At 42.3% G+C, this 19,908-nt stretch overlaps 2 protein-coding genes across 6 annotated transcripts in view; both read right to left on the reverse strand.

Moving 5' to 3' along the window:
• Positions 1–865, reverse strand: part of pdxdc1 (pyridoxal-dependent decarboxylase domain containing 1) — a 28,142-nt gene extending 27,277 nt beyond the window's left edge. For 3 of the 4 annotated variants that reach the window (XM_010744828.3, XM_027284743.1, XM_027284744.1), the window contains exon 1: positions 343–864. The gene's annotated coding sequence lies outside the window, so the exon portion shown is untranslated. Of the gene's footprint in view, positions 1–342 lie in introns of all 4 variants that reach the window. The other variant, XM_027284745.1, reaches the window with a different exon arrangement.
• Positions 866–4,535: 3,670 nt separating this feature from the next.
• LOC104930117 (calcium-binding mitochondrial carrier protein SCaMC-3) lies at positions 4,536–19,434 on the reverse strand. Of its 2 annotated transcripts, XM_019258585.2 has the most exons (11): positions 19,324–19,434; positions 18,529–18,804; positions 12,352–12,475; positions 12,170–12,257; positions 10,648–10,759; positions 10,249–10,407; positions 9,358–9,510; positions 9,041–9,154; positions 8,267–8,434; positions 7,850–8,000; positions 4,536–7,761 (listed from the first exon to the last, which is right to left on the reverse strand). In XM_019258585.2, exons 2-11 carry the CDS (start codon positions 18,739–18,741, stop codon positions 7,580–7,582), a joined length of 1,464 nt encoding a protein of 487 aa, XP_019114130.1. In that variant the 5' UTR covers positions 18,742–18,804; positions 19,324–19,434; the 3' UTR covers positions 4,536–7,579. The 2 variants fall into 2 exon arrangements, with proteins under 2 accessions (XP_019114130.1, XP_010743129.1); XM_010744827.3 differs by having other exon boundaries at positions 4,537–7,761; positions 18,529–19,434.
• Between the last annotated feature and the right edge of the window lie 474 nt (positions 19,435–19,908).

A 19,908-nucleotide genomic window follows, 5' to 3' on the forward strand; every position in this document is an offset into this window, starting at 1 on the left:
CAGGTGCGCAGCTGCCGTCCTGTTATCAGAGGAGGGCACTCTGTCTGCGGAGCGAGCGGCGGCCGTCTCCTCCCGGTACAAGCGCAATGTCAGCGGCATTCCACGGGCGGAAACACGAGCGCTCTTAACGTGAGAGCAACTGAGCGAACACTGCCCGAACACTGAGCGAACACTGACCGAACACTGAGCGAACACTGAGCGAACACTGAGCTAAGGTTGCTCGCAGCCGGCGGGTCTCACAGAGCGGCGGTGAAGCGGTGACGCGGCGGTGTGTTCCGCCTGTCACCGCGCTGACACACACACACACAGAGGCTAGCTAGCAGCAGACGGAGCTCCGCTTACCTTCGCTGCGCGCCGCGGACAGGCGGGCTGGGTCTGCTGGGACCAGGGTGTAAAGACAAACGCCGCGGCGTGCTCTCTCGGGTCTCCGCTGGAGTGTGTTGAGCTGCTGGAGCTGACACGTATTTATTTACCGCTCCGACTTCCTCCTCAGCTCCGTACACTCAACCGGACGGTTTACTTCCTGGATAGGCGCGAGACGACGTGCGTTCCACGCTGGCAACGCCGACGTCACGCTCTGCAAAAGAACTGGTCAGTCAGGTGGTGGATGATGTCGACGGCGGATTTAAAAAAAAACTAAATTCATTAAATTTTGATGAGTGAACACGTCCTGTTAGTGTAACTGGGCATACATTAGTGTGTACATTCACATTTCGGGTTATCTGAGGTTCTTATGGTCAGTGCTGATCCTGTCTACTGTAGGTAACACACTGACTATGCACCACATACAACCTATCGACTGTGTAAAATATGGACGCGGTACCCGTGACATCACACAAAAGATTCTGTGGTTCCCCTGCTGCCATCTTGGCCGTCCTGCCTCCACCAGAGCCCACTAATCTAAAAATGGGCAAAGACGTGGAGTGTGGGTGGAGCTGAGGCAGCCTGAATAAAACAAACCATCTATGATGACATCCACCTGTCAATCAAAGCATCCACACTCTTAATCCTGCATACTTAATATAATCTGAACAGATGAGTTGTATATAAATTCACCCTCAGTACAGTTGTCATGAACGGGAAAATTAGCTACAGTTTTTTTTGTACTAGGCTGTAAACATGTTTATTCTTGTACCATCCTTTATGCTACTGATACAAACCCAATTCTAAAAACCCAAACTATCCCTTTAACCTAAAGAAAGCTGACATGTTGGGAAATGTTGATCCATGTGGGTAGGCTTATTGTAATATATATATAATTCTACATGTTTGCTGCTGTAATAGGCTACGTGAAATATTCTTTTCAAAGTTGTTGGACACATTGTCTGTCTTGTGAGGTTTCATCAGGACTGGATAAACAAACCAACCAGACAAAGAAGCAGCAAACTCCCTGTGTGTATAATCAGAGAGGCAAAGGCCCCTTTTATTACATATCACTTAACCTAATAATGTGTATGTGGTCTGATAGGTCACACTATTTCTGTTTGTTCCTTCTGAGACACCAGCTGTAGAAGCTGTTTAAATACATTGGTGTTAGTAGTTTGTATCAGTCTGTTAGGATTTCTTTAACTTTATAACAGTTTGATCACAGATGAACACACTCCAGGAGTTTATTCTGCTGTGGGCTCTAAGTGAACCCACATATAAGTAACATCACTCTGTAGGATCACATACTGGTGATTTCTTTGTGAATGTATTTAGGCCAACAAAATGTGTTCATACATACTCAATATAACATATAAAACATGTTTCCCATACATGTATATGTGTCACAGTGTGTGTTTTAAGACAGCTAAGTCATTAAGTCATCAAAAGACAGTTATTGTGAATGGTAGCAGACCAAGTGGCTGATCACACTGTTCAGACTGAGGAAGGACCTCCTGTAGTGTGTCAGTCTGCAGCTGAAGCTGCTCCTGTATTCATCCAGACAGACATGAAGTGGTTTAGAGATGTTGTACACAATGCTCTGTTCTCTCTGATACCGTACTACAGTCAACTTACACACTTAAACTAAATCTACAATAATCAACCTGCAATATAATAAACAACCACTATCACATTTTCTGCGTTATGGGCTTCTCTTAGTGTCCTTCAGATAATTTGCTTTTGACACTAGTTTCAGTTTCAGTGCAGAACTTTACATGCAACAAAATATTCTTTCCTCCGCCTCTGTCCTTGTTATGACGGAGACTTTCTGCCTCCTCCTTTCCCAGTGTTTCTCGTCCCCTCTCCTCCCCTCGTCTATCTGTCTCTGTTTGTGTGTGCTGCTGGGCGTGGCCTCTGGTTCTCCCTCTCGCCTGTCTGATCGTCACCTGTTTCCCATCAGCCAATCAACTTGCACAGGATAAAAGACCGGTTCAACCTCTCAGATACCGACACATTGTTCAGTCTCTCTCATGATAACAATGTTCTGGCCAGCGAAGTGAATTTTAGGAAACCTGTTTTGTGATATCTGTCCAACCCTGATCTTCCTCCAGCCATGTCCGTCTCAGCTCCTGCACTGTTCTGGATCACCCCCACCTCAGGATTCACCCTGTCATATTCAAATTAGCTATGAAAATACGCTCCTCTTAAAACATACACACTGTGACACAAGTAGATTTCTGCCTCTTGAATTAAAAAAAAATATATTTTTGTAACCACAAAAGCACTTGAATGTACCACCAGTTAACTTTAAACCCTTCAAACTTGTGAACACAGATGCAGAAGCTAAGCACATGGAGGCAGCATGACTTCATTTCTCTACAGTGTACTGGTTTAGTTATGGATGACTTGTTCCTTTTAAACTATTTTTTTAAGGAGTCTCCCAAGAGTGACTTGCCTCAGTACACCAGAGGAACCACATCCAAATTCCAAAGAAAGGCCACTACACAAACATTAATCTGCCTGTCTGAGAGCTGGTCTTTGCCACAACACAAGCTCCTAAATGTGTTCATTGTTAAACATTCCAAGTGTCTCAGGTGACTCTGAACAAACAAGTCAGTCAATGATACACTGGATATGACAGCTGTGTCAGATGATATGATGGGAGATGATTGTTCTGTGAGCTTACAGTAGACTGTGTAGGCCTGCAGCAGTTCATTTAATGTGTGTGCATGATAACGACAATAACTCTGTTTTACGCTATCAAGACTCCATCTCCCACTTCACACAGTGGTGCACAAACAATCACCTAGAACTCAATGTCAAGAAAACAAAAAAAAACTGGTCTCCCCACCCCCAAACTCTCAGACCTCAACAATACAGCCATTGCACGCAGAGCTCTCAGTATAGCACACGACCCCGGACACCCCCTCAACCCCTCAACCCATCATCCATACGGCTACCATCGTGATGCAGATACAGGATCCTGACCTGCAAACGTGCTCGCTATGGCAGGAGCTTTGTACCCTCTGCTATAGCAGCCCACAAAACTCCCTGGTAACCAGTGTAGGGGGTGCTATGCACAGGACAGGGAGGGTTATATGTGTTTAATGTGAAAAATGTGTATATGTTCTTGTTGCTGTTGATGTTGTGGTGCATCTCAACATATCTTTTATTTATATATGTATGTATGTATGTATGTATGTATGTATGTATGTATGTATGAAGGGCACGTACAGAGTGCTTGCCATTCATGTCTGTCAGCTGGACAGCGTGAAATACGAAACAAAGAAGACAAGTGGATGCATAACTGCTGTGAACACCTTCTAATTAGCATTGGGGACAGAGGAGTTGGCAAAAGGCCTGTGCTTGCTCCCGTGGGTGGTAACATATCCGTCTTAACAAAGTGAATGCTCTTGCAGCTCCTAACAGGTTCCAGGTTCCTGATGCATGTGCACTTTGAAAGCTGACAGATATTGTTGTTTGATTTCTAGATTCATACGGTCGACTGGTTTAACTTTTTTTTAACCTTTATTTCATGTGTCTATGAAGAACATAAATACATAGGAAGGTTCTACTACACTGCAGGAAATGTTGTTCTTTCTACTTGACTACATGGCAGAGTATCCATGTATCCAGTATTTCACTGATAAGGAATGTATTCAAAAACTCCCAGCACAGCACTTTAACACTTACCATCCGAGTAGGCTACAATCCATTACCTGTGGTTGCAGCACTCAGAAAACTGTCAGCCAATCAGAAGACAGGCTCATTAATATTAATGAGCCAAAATTCAACACAAAATGTGTTATTGTTAGCGCTCCAAAGAGAAACATGAGAGAGAAGATGTAAAACTATATGGAGATGATTTTTGGTACTTAAAACTGCAAATGTCTGGATTTCAAAGCTCTGGATTCACACATGGGATCTTTAATTCCTTTGTACTTATCAAGGATTCTAAGTGTGTGTGTGACAGTATACAAAGTAATGAAGTGCTTGACCCCTATTGCTGCTAATGCATCTTGATATGTCTGCATAAATGATCTAATTCTGAATCATAAATGTGAATACTAGAGACTGTGGCCTAATGGTAGAGGAGCTAGAGGAGGAGAGAGAGTGGCCAGTTTGAATAAGGTGCTAATGCCTTCAAAGAATTTGAGGAGCAGGTGGTGCACTGTGTGTAACATTTAGACACTCTGATCACATGACTCAGATGAAGAGAGTTTAATGCAGCGCAATCTAAAATGTGTCTTTGATTGAAATACAACAATATTCATATGTTACATAAATCTTTACTTATTTGGCCCATTTAGCGTTTTTTCTTATCACTCTGGCACATAATCAGCAGCTCCTCTCACACATACTTTAAAAAAAAAACATTTTCTGAACTTTTTCCTGTCGCATGAAATATAACCTTTAGATACACATGGACACGGGATCAGTGAAGGTCTGTTACACATGTGCCTCTGTTGTCTTTTCCTGTACAAAAATATAAATAGAGTATGGCTTTAGGTTAAGTTACAGCAAGGACTCTGACACCAGGTATGAAAATCATTTTAATTTAACAATAACAATAATAATCTCTATATAATCTCTCTATATTATGGGAAAATGAACTGAAACAAATATTTATTTAGCATTAACACCTCAATATGTGAGACAAGCAATGTCAGCTATGTTATATACACTTAAACATGTATTTAAAGTTGCACCAATCAATATTTATTTCACACTACAACCACATGTAATGTAAAGAATTACCAGCAAACCTGCTCTGCAGCTTTTTAACCTCCTTTAGCTCGTTGTTTTGGTTTTTGGACCCACAAACACAGCTCTGATGAACTCTTTGTTTACAACCTGCTCAGCAGCAAACAGCAGACACAGTTAGAGACGAGCTGGTGAACATGGTGCAACATTTGGACTGTTTATGTTTCACTTAAATATATACTCTGAGCTCTAAGCTAATGCTGATGCATGCACTCTGATAGCTTTATCAGGTGTTAACAGACAGTGTGGCATTCAGAGCTTGTTGCGCTGCGCCCATGTGGTCATAAATGAATTTGTGCAGATTTAAAGATGATAGATATGCAAATAAACGTTACATAAGGATGTTGTATAGATGGAAAAAGCTGTACACACTTACTACTGAACAATCAAAGCCCTCTTCTTTGTACAATGTCACTGACTGAAGTCTGTCACAGAGGCCTGTAAAGTGCACTACACATTCAACTCAGAGATCATTTATCAAAACTAGAAAGCTCTTTTGTGGCATTAGTTATCAAACATCAGCTCTGTCTCCTGGGTTGAAAATAGCTCATAGAAGAAAAAGGCATTACAGTCCTCACACACTGACGCTAGCTGGCTACACTTTGACAAAAGGCTTGGAAACATGCAATCATGCATCACAAATATTGTATGTCATGCTTGCAAGGCCTCCAGTGGCAACAAGCATTCATCGTTTCAAGTTCGCTTGCAAGGGAGGAAACAAACAAACAAAAAGGGAGTTAGGCATTTATAAGCATACTTATGTAGTTAATATATTTCTTTGCCTACAATACAAATAATGACATTCAGGTCTTTGGAAGTGTGTCATCACTCCTCTGGCATGCAGCTGTTTCAGAGCTGAACCAACAAACTACTATAGGACGTTTTTGTGCAGTTCATATTCGAGTTATACCTAAATATGATTACAAACACATTCATGCATACTCAGACATGTGTTCCCCTTTTTTTTCTCTTTTCATTCCATATTCTATCACGCACAGCTAAGGTTTAGGTTTTTGGCTCAAGCTCCAGTGCGGGGAAACAAGGAATAGAAGAGTTGAGAATAGTTCCATATGCTTTAGGTTTATAAAATATATATTAGGAGTCAGATGGTTTGATATATTTGGAATGCTCACAGAACACAACAGCTTCTAGTTTCATGGCGGAAGACAGGTGCACACATCAGAGGTTCACTCTGGCTTTAATCTCCTGTTCTCATTGGTCTACATGGACTCTGAGTATGTGGATCCTGATGTGGGTGTTACACCTACTGTATATGTTTGACTACTACACCCACTGTGGCTCTAGAGACTAGAGAGAACACACACACAGTCGCTGTAATGTTACACTGATATCTACAGCAGAACAAATGTTATGATAGAATATGATCGATTCCAGCTAAGCTGTACACGAATAGTCGGGTAGGCAGAGGGTGATTCATGTTATAAAGGGAAAAAAGAGGCCTGGCTGCCCTGGTGGTTGTGCCAGCAAAGGTGGAGGGGGGCAGCACGGTGATAGCTGAGTCCTCTTTCAGGTACTAAGTTGCTTCTCCAACCCAAATGAACAGGCCCCGTTCATTCTAGGTGGGGACTGTCCCAGAATGGATCTGACCTCCAACCAAAATATAGAAGTAGATGAATAAAATGGAGAATAAATTGTTGTTTCCCTCTCATGTCACACATGTGTCTTTCTGTTAATCATGCCTCTGTGACAACTGAGCAAACTTCAACTTTGAAGTCTAATTTTGCCCAGCTGCTTGTACCACACCGCCATGAAACTAGAGTCCAGTTACTGCCACCTCATATCACGAGTAACAGTTATGTGAGCCTTTTAAGTATTTGGACAGCGATTGTGTCACAGAGTCAGATGATTAGTGTGCTGTGCTGCTGTTCAAATACTTAACTGCTCCCAGACCACAGGTACTACCTCACATTCCTTGTTTTAGCACAGTTTGCAGCACATTAAAAGTTTGTCTAAAAAAGTCCTCTGAGTAGATAGAATAGGTGCACTGTATTTAGGGAGACCTCAATACAGCTCATGTCAGATTCCATGTGTCTCTGTGACTGTGTCAAAGCACTTCTATGAATAGAAATCTTCTGTCCTTTCTGGTTAGGTGACACAGCATTTCAGTCTACTGCAGTCAAAGTATAAAAGAAGTTGGGGAATGCGTTGTGCGTAGTACCTGAGGCCAGATCATACACTGGGAGGAGATGCACTTCCTTTATGTATGTATGTGGCATGATGGTGTCAGAGAGGACAAACATTAACCCCTTGCAGCACACAGCACCATCTCCATCTGTTCATGGCTCTGTTCTCCTCTCTCCTCATCCTATACTTCCTTTCTTTTTCCTCATAGTTCTGAGGAGCGGCATCATCACCTCTCCTCTGCTTCTTCTCACAGGCATAATGAAGTCTTTGCCGTCTCTGTCCTTCTCTGTCTCAGTCTAGTAGTCTAGTACCCCACCCCGAGGACTTTCTTCATGTGTTCGTATACCACGTAGGAGATGCTGACAGCTGGAACGACTTTGAGGAAGTTGGGGGTGATGCCACGATACAGGCCAGGTACTCCTTCATGAGATATGATGTATTTGAACTGACCCACCATGGTCAGCTTGGGTTTCCCCTCAGTGATGGCTGAAAGAAGAGGAATAATGGAGGTCACAGAGGCTCGTATGCCAAGCAGCATTCATTGCTGGATCATTGTTTGTGCTTGTGATCTCACCTTGTGCTTGCATACGTGTCCGAATGAGAGCGAGGGGATAGGACGCCAGCTGGCCACACGTGCTGGAGACGGTACCACAGCCCAGCAGGACCAAAACTCCTGGATCTGCTGAATCCACGCAGTACCGCTGGAGCCAGGCGTTCTTCAGAGTCTTAAAATGCAGGGATGTTCTCGATCAATAAATAAATAACGATAAATATTTTTGTAATATATAATACAGATCCTGAAATACATACTTCTGTGTGATTTATTAATATAGATTGATCTGACTCCAGAGGTCTGGACCTTTTAATGGGATTTGTTGATGACTTCCTGCTTTCATCGTTTTTCCTCAATTTAAAAATCTAATTTCAGCCACAGTTCAGGCTAAATTAAATAATAAAAAATATATATATATGCAGACACATGTACACACACCTCATACACAGCCAAGTCAATGCCAGCGTAGGGGATGATGCCGATTGTGTTTGGCAAGTAGCCCCTGTAGAAAGCCCGGACTCCCTCCGTCTTCAGGATCTGTCTGGCACAATCAGCCATACCTGAGTACTGTCCTGTCTTCCTTAAAGTGAGACGAGTCTTCAGCACCTACCCAGCAGAGGGGGACAGGAGAAGGTTAAAGGAAGACAAAAAATACATTGAAAACAAGTGTGACAACAGATAAGGGTTGGCTGATTCAGGCTGGATGACTGGACTTGTACTGTAGAGTCTAATTTGTATGACTGGTTATTGTACTTGCTCGTGTAAAGCAACACTTGGACACTCAGAGCTTCGCCCTGTGAGATGTCAGTGTCCTGATCATTCACACAGTCAGGATAGGGTTCACTAAGGCTCTGTGCTCAGAAGAGATCACTGTATAAATTAAATGACCACATCAGAGAGCTGTGCTACCTACACACCATGTGCAACAAGTTAGCTGATTGGCTCCAATGCTGGACTTAAAGCGGCTCAGGACATCGTTAATCCAATGAGACACGGTGCCAACCTTGGTTAATGAGTCTTACAGCTGAAGAATTAAAGGTATGCGTGTACTTTCTCAGAACACAGGTACAGCTCCTGCAGCAGAACTTGATTTGCATTCATTTAAAACAGAATATAATAAACAGTGTTTAGCTTCAGCAAGAGTGGCCTTTAATATGTTCAATCGCCTTTATCTTAATCTCAATTTTGCAATTATACAAATCTGAACCTGACCTCCATGGGGTAGATGATGGTCTGGGCGGTAGCTCCTGCCAGAGAGCCAGCAATGAACCTCTCTTGTACCCTCAAACTGCCCCCCTCTTTACTGCCTCGGATCAGCCACTTGATCTAGAGAAGGAACAGGTGGAGGTAGAAGACATGCAGCATAAAGAGTGATGCAGCGTGACAGAGAGGAAGAATTTAATTATCCTCACATGCATGGAAATGATGTAGGGTTCAGTCACTTTAAGACAATAGAAGGTTTGGCCCTGAATAATAATTATTTCTATCTGAGCAAACACTTTGTCACTGATTGATTGGAGTGCACCGACCTGTTCATAGGCCATAAACTTGATGGCAGACTCAGGTGCAATCTTGAGGACATTGATGCCATTTCCCCTCCAGAGTGAGGCGACACCTCCCTCCTGAACCATCCCCCTCAGTCCAGACCACAGGTTGATCCCCCGAGATGCAGAGCCGTGTACCTGGACACACAAAGACTGCCAGGTCATCTTATCACAGTCTGTGCTATGTTTGAAATGACCGCAGTAAGGTACGAGTGCAGGACAAAACAGAATACACTGTGTTCTGCGGGTTTGTCTGGATATGGTGTGAATTCAAACCTTCAGTGGTCACTTGGTGATATTTTATTGGCTTGTGTGGGAGTGGGAGGAGATTTGTGAGTGCAGCTGGTCAATACCACTCATTCTTTCTAAATGGCTGCTGACATTTCAAGCTTTCAACGCAGACAGAGCCAATCTTGCTCTGTGTTTTAGCTGGGAATTCTCCAACCACCCACCTCCACTACCCACCATGTGCTTTGTTTCACTGCTGTAAGTGAGTGTAAGTGAAGATCAGTGCAGCGTTTAAGACCCAGAATGAGTTTCAGACTCTGAAAGGAACTAAAAACAGTGATGAGTCACTCCTGCTAGCCTGAGTGGCGTGGTATCAAATCACCTCAATAGTGTGTTTGTGGAGTTCTAAGTAGACTCACACAGAGTACTAACATGCAGCCTCAGGACTGATCTCTGGATTATCTGTCAACTTCCAGGCGGTTTGCTTAAAATTTGATTTTCAAATTGCATTGTTGCATTGCATTATTCAAATTGTTTGTGTGAATGTGTGAGTGTGAACACGTTCTCCTATTGCTGTTTTCTGATGCTTACACATTCTTTCATCACTGATCTTAAATCTTATGTATAAGTGGGAGTATAGTGACTCACCTGCAGGAAGACTTTGAGGCGGTCCAGAGGAGCGGTTCCTGTCCGGGACACAGCCCCTGCCATCGCTCCAGCAACCAGCTGCCTCCACACCAGACCTGACCGCCGCTCTTTCTCCGAGAACTCATCTGGCACCGTCAGCTGTTCACCGATGTCAAACATCTGTGACGACATCAGAAATGAAAGGCACTTTATTGTGAAACTGATGTAACTTCCTTTGAAGGATGTTTCTGCACCACCTCCTCCATATAGCACATCAATAAAGACTACACACTCTACATCTATGAAGAACAAACACACTGACTTGTTATCACTATGTGTTACACTACACATGTCCTGCTCCTGTTCTCAGCAGTGTAAAGACTCTAATTACTGTCATTATCATTAACACTGGTGACTCACATGGGAGTGTTTCCAGTAGTGGACAATCTCCTCCATGTTGTGGAAAGGGTTGAACAGGAAGTGATCACGCCATTCAGTCCAGTTAATGGTCATAGTGCCGTCCCTGTCCATACTGGGAGCAAGAACACATACATCACAGTGCCATCAGTCAGATCTCTCAGTGCTTCTAGTATCCAACTTCAAATATCTAGTCATAATAATAATAATAATATTAGTGTAGTATTCAGTCTTGGTCTCAGACAAAGAGGACTTTAAGACAATCAAACCACAACTGTAGGGATATCACTGAATGACTTGTGCATTTTCTGATTCATTTGTTTACATCATTACTGTGGTTGGACATAAAACTCATTTCAAATTTGACATTTTCAAGTTTGACTTCCTAAGCCACAAAGAGTTCATTAACATCCCAGAGAAAAAGCACAGCATTCTGTTGATCCTGCAATGCAACACTGACTGAGACGAGAGGTTTGGGAAATATTAGCTACATATTAGCAACCTAAGTAGACTTTATACTGCTCGTCTTGGTCTTGACTTGGTCTCAAAGCCTTGGTCTCTGTCTTGATACACTCTGGTCATGGTCTGGTCTACAACACTGTTTTTGACATAATAATAAACAGAGAGATGCTACTTCTTCCCTCAGGCTTTGCACTGGCTGTGTCTCTCCACAAACATTAATGAATGGAGGTACTGTTTGTTTGTGTGTGTGTGTGTGTGTGTGTGTGTGTGTGTGTGTGTGAAAAAATGTGATTTACTTTCCTCCAGAGGATTTAATAAAGTGTGCCTTCCTCTCTCCACCTGCAACTCCGCCTCATCTCTCGCACACCACCTTAAATAAACGACTGCTCCCACCTGCCTCTGGTCTACATGTTATTTTTATTTTGCCTTGTAAAATAATGTGTTATGTGATAGTGTTTCTTCCTTCAGTGCTTCCGCTGAAGTGTTGCCCTCGTATACTCCACAAGGGTCCACACAGGGTCAGACTGGATGCCTTCAGACCTGTGCAATAAAAATCATGGGACCATGACTTTCAAAGTAAGAGTATACATACAGATACAGCTCACCAGTTTAAAGCTGCCTCCAGGGATTGAACCTGCAATTCCCTCATGTTCAAGGTCTGTTGGGTCATGGTCTGTTGTGTGTCCAACACCGTGACACAATAGAAGAATAGGCTTACAGATATATGCTGCACACGCTCACAGATGTTTTTTGGCTAATAAATCTTCTGCTCAGGTCACCAAATTATATGCACCCGTTAAGACTGATAGAGGTCTAACCTCATCCACCCTAAATGATACAACAGAACTACTAAAGGGTCAGAAAGATGTTGATCTGTATGCACCCACACAGTCAACACACAGTCTAGTCATGTGAGCACTCCCGTGTAGGTGAACAATGGGTATGTAGGGTCCTTAAAGGCCTCTAACCCCTCTGAGACCCCAAAACAAGCAAGTTTCCAACTGACCTGGCCTCTTCTGGATCCCAAACACAACATTCAAGGGAACACACACACTCACTGTACCTCTGCAGTATTCTGGAAGCCTGCTCCATGGTGACCTCCACTCCAAGCTGGCGCAGTAAGTGCTGGATCTCTCCAACATCAATTCGACCTATAAGACAGAACAGAAGGTGTCGACACCTCACAGGAAAACAACAAGTAGGAGGTGACAGAGAAGTTAGTGTTTGTGTTTAGTGTGCCCATACCATCATTATTGCGGTCAAGACTGTGGAACATGAGCCGGAGCCTCTTCTCATGAGCCCGCAGGTACTGGGAGAACTCCTGGAAGTCCAGCAGACCGTCATGGTTGATATCACTCTCAAGGACTATCTGTCAGGGCGGAGGTGGACTGTTAGTCAGTCAGCAGGAAGTACAGACAGGTTAAGATGGGACTGAGCAGGTGATGTTGGAGGTTGAGGTGCACTGATTGAGGCTGTGTGAGGAATGTAGACGGCATGGAGGTAACAGTGGTCAGGAAGTGTACAGAGAGGGCAACAGATACACAAATGAGGAGAGGAGAGGAAGGATGTAAGGCACTGTGCTCCCTGTGAAGGTCAAAGTAAACCACATCTTACCTGATGCTAACAAAACCTCTCCTCTCTCGATGAGGACAGAAAGAAAGAGAGACAAAGAATACAAAACTAGTTCCTGTGCACACACAAAAAAACACTCTGGTGTGGAAAACACTCTCACTAAAGTACAAGGACTGTACAAACATCTCAAATAAAAACTATAAAACTGCTTTGTCCTTTTGCAGTGACCAAGGTACTTACTTACTTAAGACCAGACAGAGAGCACATATAACTCCCATTTTCAAATCTTTGTGTTGGTTGCCCATTAGTTTTTGAATTGATTTTAGATTCTCTTATTAGTTTTTAAATGGCACTGACCTGACCTATCTCTCAGATATGCTACATAGGTATACACCGAGCAGGTTCCTCAGATCCTCAGCAGCTGTAGTCAGTGGGGACTGCACCTCTGTAGACATCTTTAAAAAAAATTTTTTAGCCTAGCTTTTATTAAAGGTGCCTCGACATTCTCCAGGCAGAGGGCTGGAGCCTATCCTAGCTGACTTAGGCCCTACACCCTGGATTAGTCACACAGAGACAAGGTTTGAACCAGGAACCTTTGTGCTGTCAGGTGACAGTGCTAACCACCATTATATATTACACATTAACCACATGATATAATAAATAATAGACCTGAATGACCTCTAGCACCTTTATCTGTGTTATGTCCTGTAAAACATATCAGACAACATATCCCTGTGTCTGTGGCAGGCCAATGAAATCAACCCAGACTCTGCTGCTTGGAGCACTGCTTCAAAGAAACTCTGAAGAAATGTTCACAGTCACTTCAAACAACAGCTCTGACCCCTGTGCGTTCACTGTCCATGGCACCAACATGAACATGTGAACAACATTAGTGTTAAGACTCTTACTGGCTCTGCATTGATCACATCAACAGTTACTGTTTGATGGACACTTCAGTCTGTAGTGTAGTCTTCTAGTTCTCTTGTGATAAGATGGTCTAAACCATTCTGAGGAACTGAAGAAAAATGAGACGCAAACAGGGCTGGTCTGCCGGTGGCCTAGTTCTTAAGATGCATGCTGTATTACTGCAGCATCTCTGGTTCACTTCTGGCTAGTACATGTCACACTCCCCTCCTTCTTCTTCTATTCATTGTTTCTGGTCTGCATCCCTGTTAGAACCTGTCCAATAATACACACTTAGAACCACTTTTCATTCACATTCACCTTCCTCTGCTCTAAACTGAAGAAACATGGTTCTGTTTGTGGAGGTTGTGTTTTCAGTTGCATGTCTTTGTGTGTGTGTTACCAGGATACCTGAAAACTTCAACAGACTTCAGTGAAATCTGAAGGAATGATGGATTAGCTTTTTCTTTCTTTGTAAAGCTTTCACCTCTGATATGACTGCTGACTGATTCACCCTGTGTAGTAAACAAGTGCCTTGATTATATAAATACTTTCGATGACCTCTTGGGCCTGTTGATGTATACTTCAGGTACTTTTATGAGTTCTCTGGGAACACTTGTGAACCATTTGAACATAAGAGCCTTCAGAAGTCAGAGAGGTACTTTCAGCTAATCACTCCATGCCACTGAGTGTGTTTTTGTACTTTTAGACTTGGGTAATGAGGACACTTGTGTAAAGTGAATTAAGTTTAGCCGGTCCTCATTTTTTCACAGGGTTCATGTAAAATTAGACATTTATGACATTCATCAGCATAGTTTCAGATTTCCACAAACCCTGCTAGTATACTCTGCACTGAGCTGTGTGTTTCCTGTGAGGAGAAGCAAAGAAGGTCTGCTGGTATCTGTGTTTAAAGTGACGTCATGCTTTAAAGCACATCAGTGCAGACATACAGGACTAAACTTCTAACAGTTTTAAGAATACCCGCTTCTCCTGAATGCTGTGTCAAAGTGTGAAGGAGAAACCTTTAAGAGCAGGTGATCATGGCTGATCGTGTATGCTCTGAGCAACAGCCAAACAGAAACAGGGCTGTTGTTCAGAATTTTACTACTGGCTGAAATGGAAACAAAAAGAAAATCAAACTGAAACTCAAATAGAGCACTGTTATGTGGCAGCCCATCACTTCACCATCCCTTCACATTTGCATGTTTATAAGCCCTTTGTGTGTGTGCGTAAGTGGAGGGGGCAACAGCATAAAGATGACATCTTTGATGTTTTTAGCGTACAGTATAGAAATGTTTGGTTTGTAAAACAACATAAACACAGTCTGAAATTGTAGCAAAGGCTCACAGTCTGGGTTAGCCCCAGGTTGGAAGTTTCTATGGCTGAGCAGGTCTGAATGATGTGTGTAAGAGATTCTGCTAAACAGAATCATGAAGCCATCTTTTAATGGTCCGTAACAAATCAGTTGTCAGCTGAGGTCAGCGGTGTAACCGGTTTGTTTTACAGATCCACTGTTAAAATATTCATCCACAAAGGGTTAAATTCCTCTGCTAACTGGGACAGTTGTCTTTATATGGTCTTATAACGAGGCCACACAATTTAGTGATTGACCTGCAGGAGGGTAATTAATGACATAAATGACAGTCTCACTCGAGGGACTTCGCTGCTGTTTTATGGTATTATTACTATTTAAAGGGACAGTTTGTGTTATTTGAAGTGGGTTTGTATGAGGTACTCATCCACAGTCACTGTTATCTGGAGTAGATGGTGGTCTGCACACGCCCAGTGTGGGGAAGCAGTGTGTGGCTCATAGGGTTAGGGGGTTAGGGTTAGGGTTCTGTTGAAAACACTGCTGTATGAGATAGAAAGAATGTCAGGGGAAATTCCTATTCAGGCAAGATTAGGAGATCAAAGACTGATTAGGAACTTCATGGAAACATGAAAGCATTAGATAGATCAATTTGTGTCTGAATCCTGAGCTGGTGTTCACATGACCTCCACTTTATTCCAAATAAATGACCTATTAGCTACAAGAGATGGGATAAACAAGGTCTCTCTCTCTTCATATTGCACCTTTCCAGTCATTGATGGGCTTTGAGGCTTTGAAGAGAAAACATGGTTTAAACAATACAGACTTCTTTAGATTTCTTCCGGTACGTCATTATATTAACGGTATTTGAGAATGAATTGTTAAAAGTTTTTATTACTGCCTATGGGGCTAACCCAGGTCTTAGAATCATTTCAAGACTCTATGAGGCACTTCGAGGAGTTAAGACAACTAGGAGCACCTCCATTAAACAAAAACAGGAAACTAACAGCTGTATTACAGAGGAAGTCTGGACAAAATATTTTGAATTTCAACGGAAGATGTCAAGCTCAATCTCTTGGAGAGTGTTTGGCTGGGAGAGTCTTAGCAGATATTTTATTTCACACGTTCAGCGGTCTCATCACTCAGGTTCCTCCACCTGCTGGAGAAAATGTGGCTCTCAGGAAGCATTCAATCATTGTCACTTGTTTTGGGCAATCGTAAAAATGCATTCTGGCGTAAGATCTACACAGAATTGGTGACCATATTTGGGGGATCATTGTATAACTTTATTAAGTAATGATAACTGTGTAAAGTGTTGATAATATGTGATTCCAAATAAAGACTATATATATAAATATATAAGCAAAAGAAAATACTGCTGTATGTCCTAATGTTGAGGGTGCATTTTGTGTGTGTATATATATATAGTATATATGAACTATAAACAGGTACATGAACTTTCTTTGGCCCTGAAAATCAAATGAATGAGGCTGAGTAAGTTTCCTGTAGCTGCCTCTGTATCAGGACCAGGACAGTGCTGCCACTCAGTCAGACAGAGCTCTCAGTCTGCCTTGACAAACACCTATAAACCTTTATTCACTCCAAATGTCTGGATGTGTTTCTGGTTATTTCTCAGTTTTTTTGTTGTCAAACAGCCATTTTGGTTAACAATATTTTGAGATACAAAATCACAATTCTTACACTTTTCACTTTGATGAATCGATCTTTTTTGTTTCCTTTTCAGAAATGGAAATGCACTGGAACAAGAACTCAGCTTTTAGCTGTATTTTTACAATTCAATTTATTTCTGCTTTCCTTCAGTCCCTCGGTGTTAACAGTGTAGTGTCTGGCTTGGCTGTAATGGAGAAAACAGTGTAACCCCACACACACCCTGCCCTTAGCGCTCTCATGCTTTATTGAACAGCATTTCTCAGGTGGTGTATTGGAAAAATCTCTTAATGTAATTAGGAAGGACACTGAGTGAAACTGATTCAGGAGGGTCTAGTTGGTACGAGAGCTGGAGAGCTGAATTATGACAAGAAAGCAGTTTTTGCTATTCCCAAAATTCCTTAACAGCTCCCACGTTCCTGATTTCTGTCCATCCTGAGAGGCTTGACATAAAGAAGCTAAAGAAGCTCTGAAAATAATACATGTATGTATAATCATATGATTAAAATTCCCATTTATACACATCAGGTTAACTGTGGTTTAATTTCACTGCGATATGTTTTAAAGAGATTGATCAATAAAGTTTTGAGAAGATTCACTTTATATATCAAGAATAAATCACATGGTCACAGTGATTTCATGAATACTTGATTCCAACTTTATGGGCAACAGTGTAGTATTTGCAGAAGAGATTTATCAATAATTTACTTTAGCCTTTTGTCTTAAAGGGATCATTATGAGGAATTTAAAACTTTGGACAGAATTCCTAAAATAAATGAAAATCAAATTATGTCTTATTGTATGTGTTATTACATATTAGCTGAGCAACATCACCCACTGCAGATTGTGAAACTGTCATTTCATAAACCGTCTGTGATTGATGTGAAATTAAAGGTCCAGTGTGTAGGATTTAGTGGCACCTAGCAGTGAAGGTGCAGATTGCAAATAAATGAATACTGTCCCACGCCTCACCCTCTCAATTTCATAAATTCACATAAAAAGCAAAGATCCATATCTATATCAACGTTTGGTTTGACTGCTCTGGGCTACTGTAGAAAAAATGGTGGTTCAAAATGGCGGACTCCGTGGAAGAGGACCCGCTCTCACTGTCGATATGAAGGGCTCATGTTAAGGCAACAAAAACATGATGATTCTTATTTTCAGGTTATTATATGCTAATGGAAACACACTTTCAAGCATCACTATTATATTTTACTGCTGCCAATAAATACTCTAATACTAAACACTAAACATTACACCCTGGACCTTTAAAACTAAGGTGTGAAAACGCTGCCTTTAAACTCAACTGTATCAAATGGCAGAGCACTTCAGCACAACACGCTGTGGCATTAAGCTGGTGAGAACATTGTTGCTAGGAATCTGACAACAGAGAGGATTGCTCTATTTTTAAGAACTGTTTGATTTTATTGATTTTTTTATTTATTTATTTGTTACATTTGACAAACTTCACACTGTTCTACAAAAATGAAATGTTGACTTTAATTCAATTTATTTTGTCAACAGGTTCCACGTAACTGTATTAAGCTATTTCAACTTCAAAATGTTATAATTGAACTCCTAACATAACATTTTTTGGAATCTGTTGACAAAATAAATGTATTTAAAGTCAACATTTTATTTTTTTTGAGTGTAAAGTTGAAGTTTTGACTGTGACCTCTAGATTTTCAAAGATAGCTGCAGCTTTCTGAATTCACTTTGAGGCAGAGTTAAAGAGACTTTGGGACAAGCAGCAGGTAGTCTACTGATGTTCAGCGTGATAATTCACTTTTGACGTTAATTATTATTATTAATTACACTGTATATATCACTGCATGTCTCCTTCCCTACATGAGTAAGCGAGAGCTTTAGTGTGCGTGTGTGTGTGTGTGTGTGTGTGTGTGTGTGTGTGTGCACCTGTCCTAGCATCAGCCTGCTTCACACTGTAATAATAACGCCGGTGGTTGGCTCACCTCCTCCGCCTCTCCCTGGTGTAAACCCCGAGCTGCCAGTCCGGTCTTCAGTTCATTGATGTCGACCCTGCCATCTTTGTTCAGGTCCAGCTGCTTGAAGAGCTCCGCATATCTCCTCTCTCTGTCCGGGTCCAGAGACGCTCCGCTCTCTCCGTTCTCCTCGCTTCCTCCGTGTCGAGTCTGGGCGCAGAACCGCTCCTCGTCTTCGCCCATGTGAATGAGAGAACGCCGGTTTTCTGTACTGGTCGACCTCCGGTTTCACAGCCGAGCATAACACTGTCAAAACCGACACGAGAGCGACGTTTATGCCCGTTTCCAGAGAGACCGGACCGCTACATCATACCATAACCGGGAACCGGGATGGCTAAATAGAGGAGAACGGAACGTGACTGCGTTGTTCGCACGCTTCTTCTGCTGAGGAACTTCCCTCCCTATCCCCCTCTCTCTCTCTCCCTCCCTCCCTCCGGGATGGATGGATTAGCCGTCAGATTAAAGGCGGTGTCGGTTACATATTCTCTTACACCGGCACGCGCAAATCCATAAAGTCGTTCAGATGAATTAAAGTTTCGTCAGAGGAGAAGCTCGTGAAGGAGCTCGTGAGAGAGCGGCCGGTTTACTGCAGTCTGTCAAAGCGGCGCTGACACATCTGTGCGCGCGCAACAGCCCAATATTAACTGCGTCAGGTCGTACAGCTGTAATATTTATATTTTACAGTCAACAAAAGTCATGTATCAGACAGCTAAACATCAGGAGAACATAACTAAAAAATACATTAACATCCACATATTAATATACCCGCTCTCTGACGCCGCGCGACTCTGCTCATCACGCGGTACAAGACATCTTCAGCGCGCACGCTCACACGGCGTTTCGCGCCGCACGCTCGAGCGCAGAGGGATAGAGAGAGAGAGAGAGAGAGAGAGAGAGAGACAGAGAGAGACAGAGAGAGAGAGACACACACAGAGAGAGAGAGAGAGAGACAGAGAGAGAGAGACAGAGAGAGAGCGAGAGAGACAGAGAGAGACAGAGAGAGAGACTATGATGAAGATAGACAGGTGGTGCCTTGAAAGCAGCAGCTCAGTCTCAAATATCAAATATCAGAGTATCAGTCTAAAGTATTATGAAGCTATTAAAAGTTATTAGGGTGGTTCAATAATATAATAACAGAACAAAAGCTCCAAATGCACTACTTATGAATTGGTTGGAAGTCCATCAATGTGTGATTATTGATAGCTTATTGGCTATTAATAACATTAGGATTAGGATTGAGCTGTGACGCAGCAATGGATAGTGAAGTGCCTGATCAGCATTCACAGGATAGAGAGAGAGAGAGAGAGAGAGAGAAGAAATCCCATCTCACTATTTCTTATTATTCAGATT

This window comes from Larimichthys crocea, chromosome XII (assembly GCF_000972845.2).
Source record: "Larimichthys crocea isolate SSNF chromosome XII, L_crocea_2.0, whole genome shotgun sequence".
Lineage (NCBI taxonomy): Eukaryota > Metazoa > Chordata > Actinopteri > Sciaenidae > Larimichthys > Larimichthys crocea.

Excerpts from the sequence above, each read along its gene's own strand:
- LOC104930117 (XM_019258585.2), bottom strand. The coding sequence starts at position 18,741 with ATGGGCGAAGACGAGGAGCGGTTCTGCGCCCAGACTCGACACGGAGGA. Across the intron at positions 12,258-12,351 it reads TCTTGACCGCAATAATGATG|GTCGAATTGATGTTGGAGAG; the intron begins GTATGGGCACAC and ends TCTGTCTTATAG. Across the intron at positions 10,760-12,169 it reads GCTTCCAGAATACTGCAGAG|TATGGACAGGGACGGCACTA; the intron begins GTACAGTGAGTG and ends TCTTGCTCCCAG.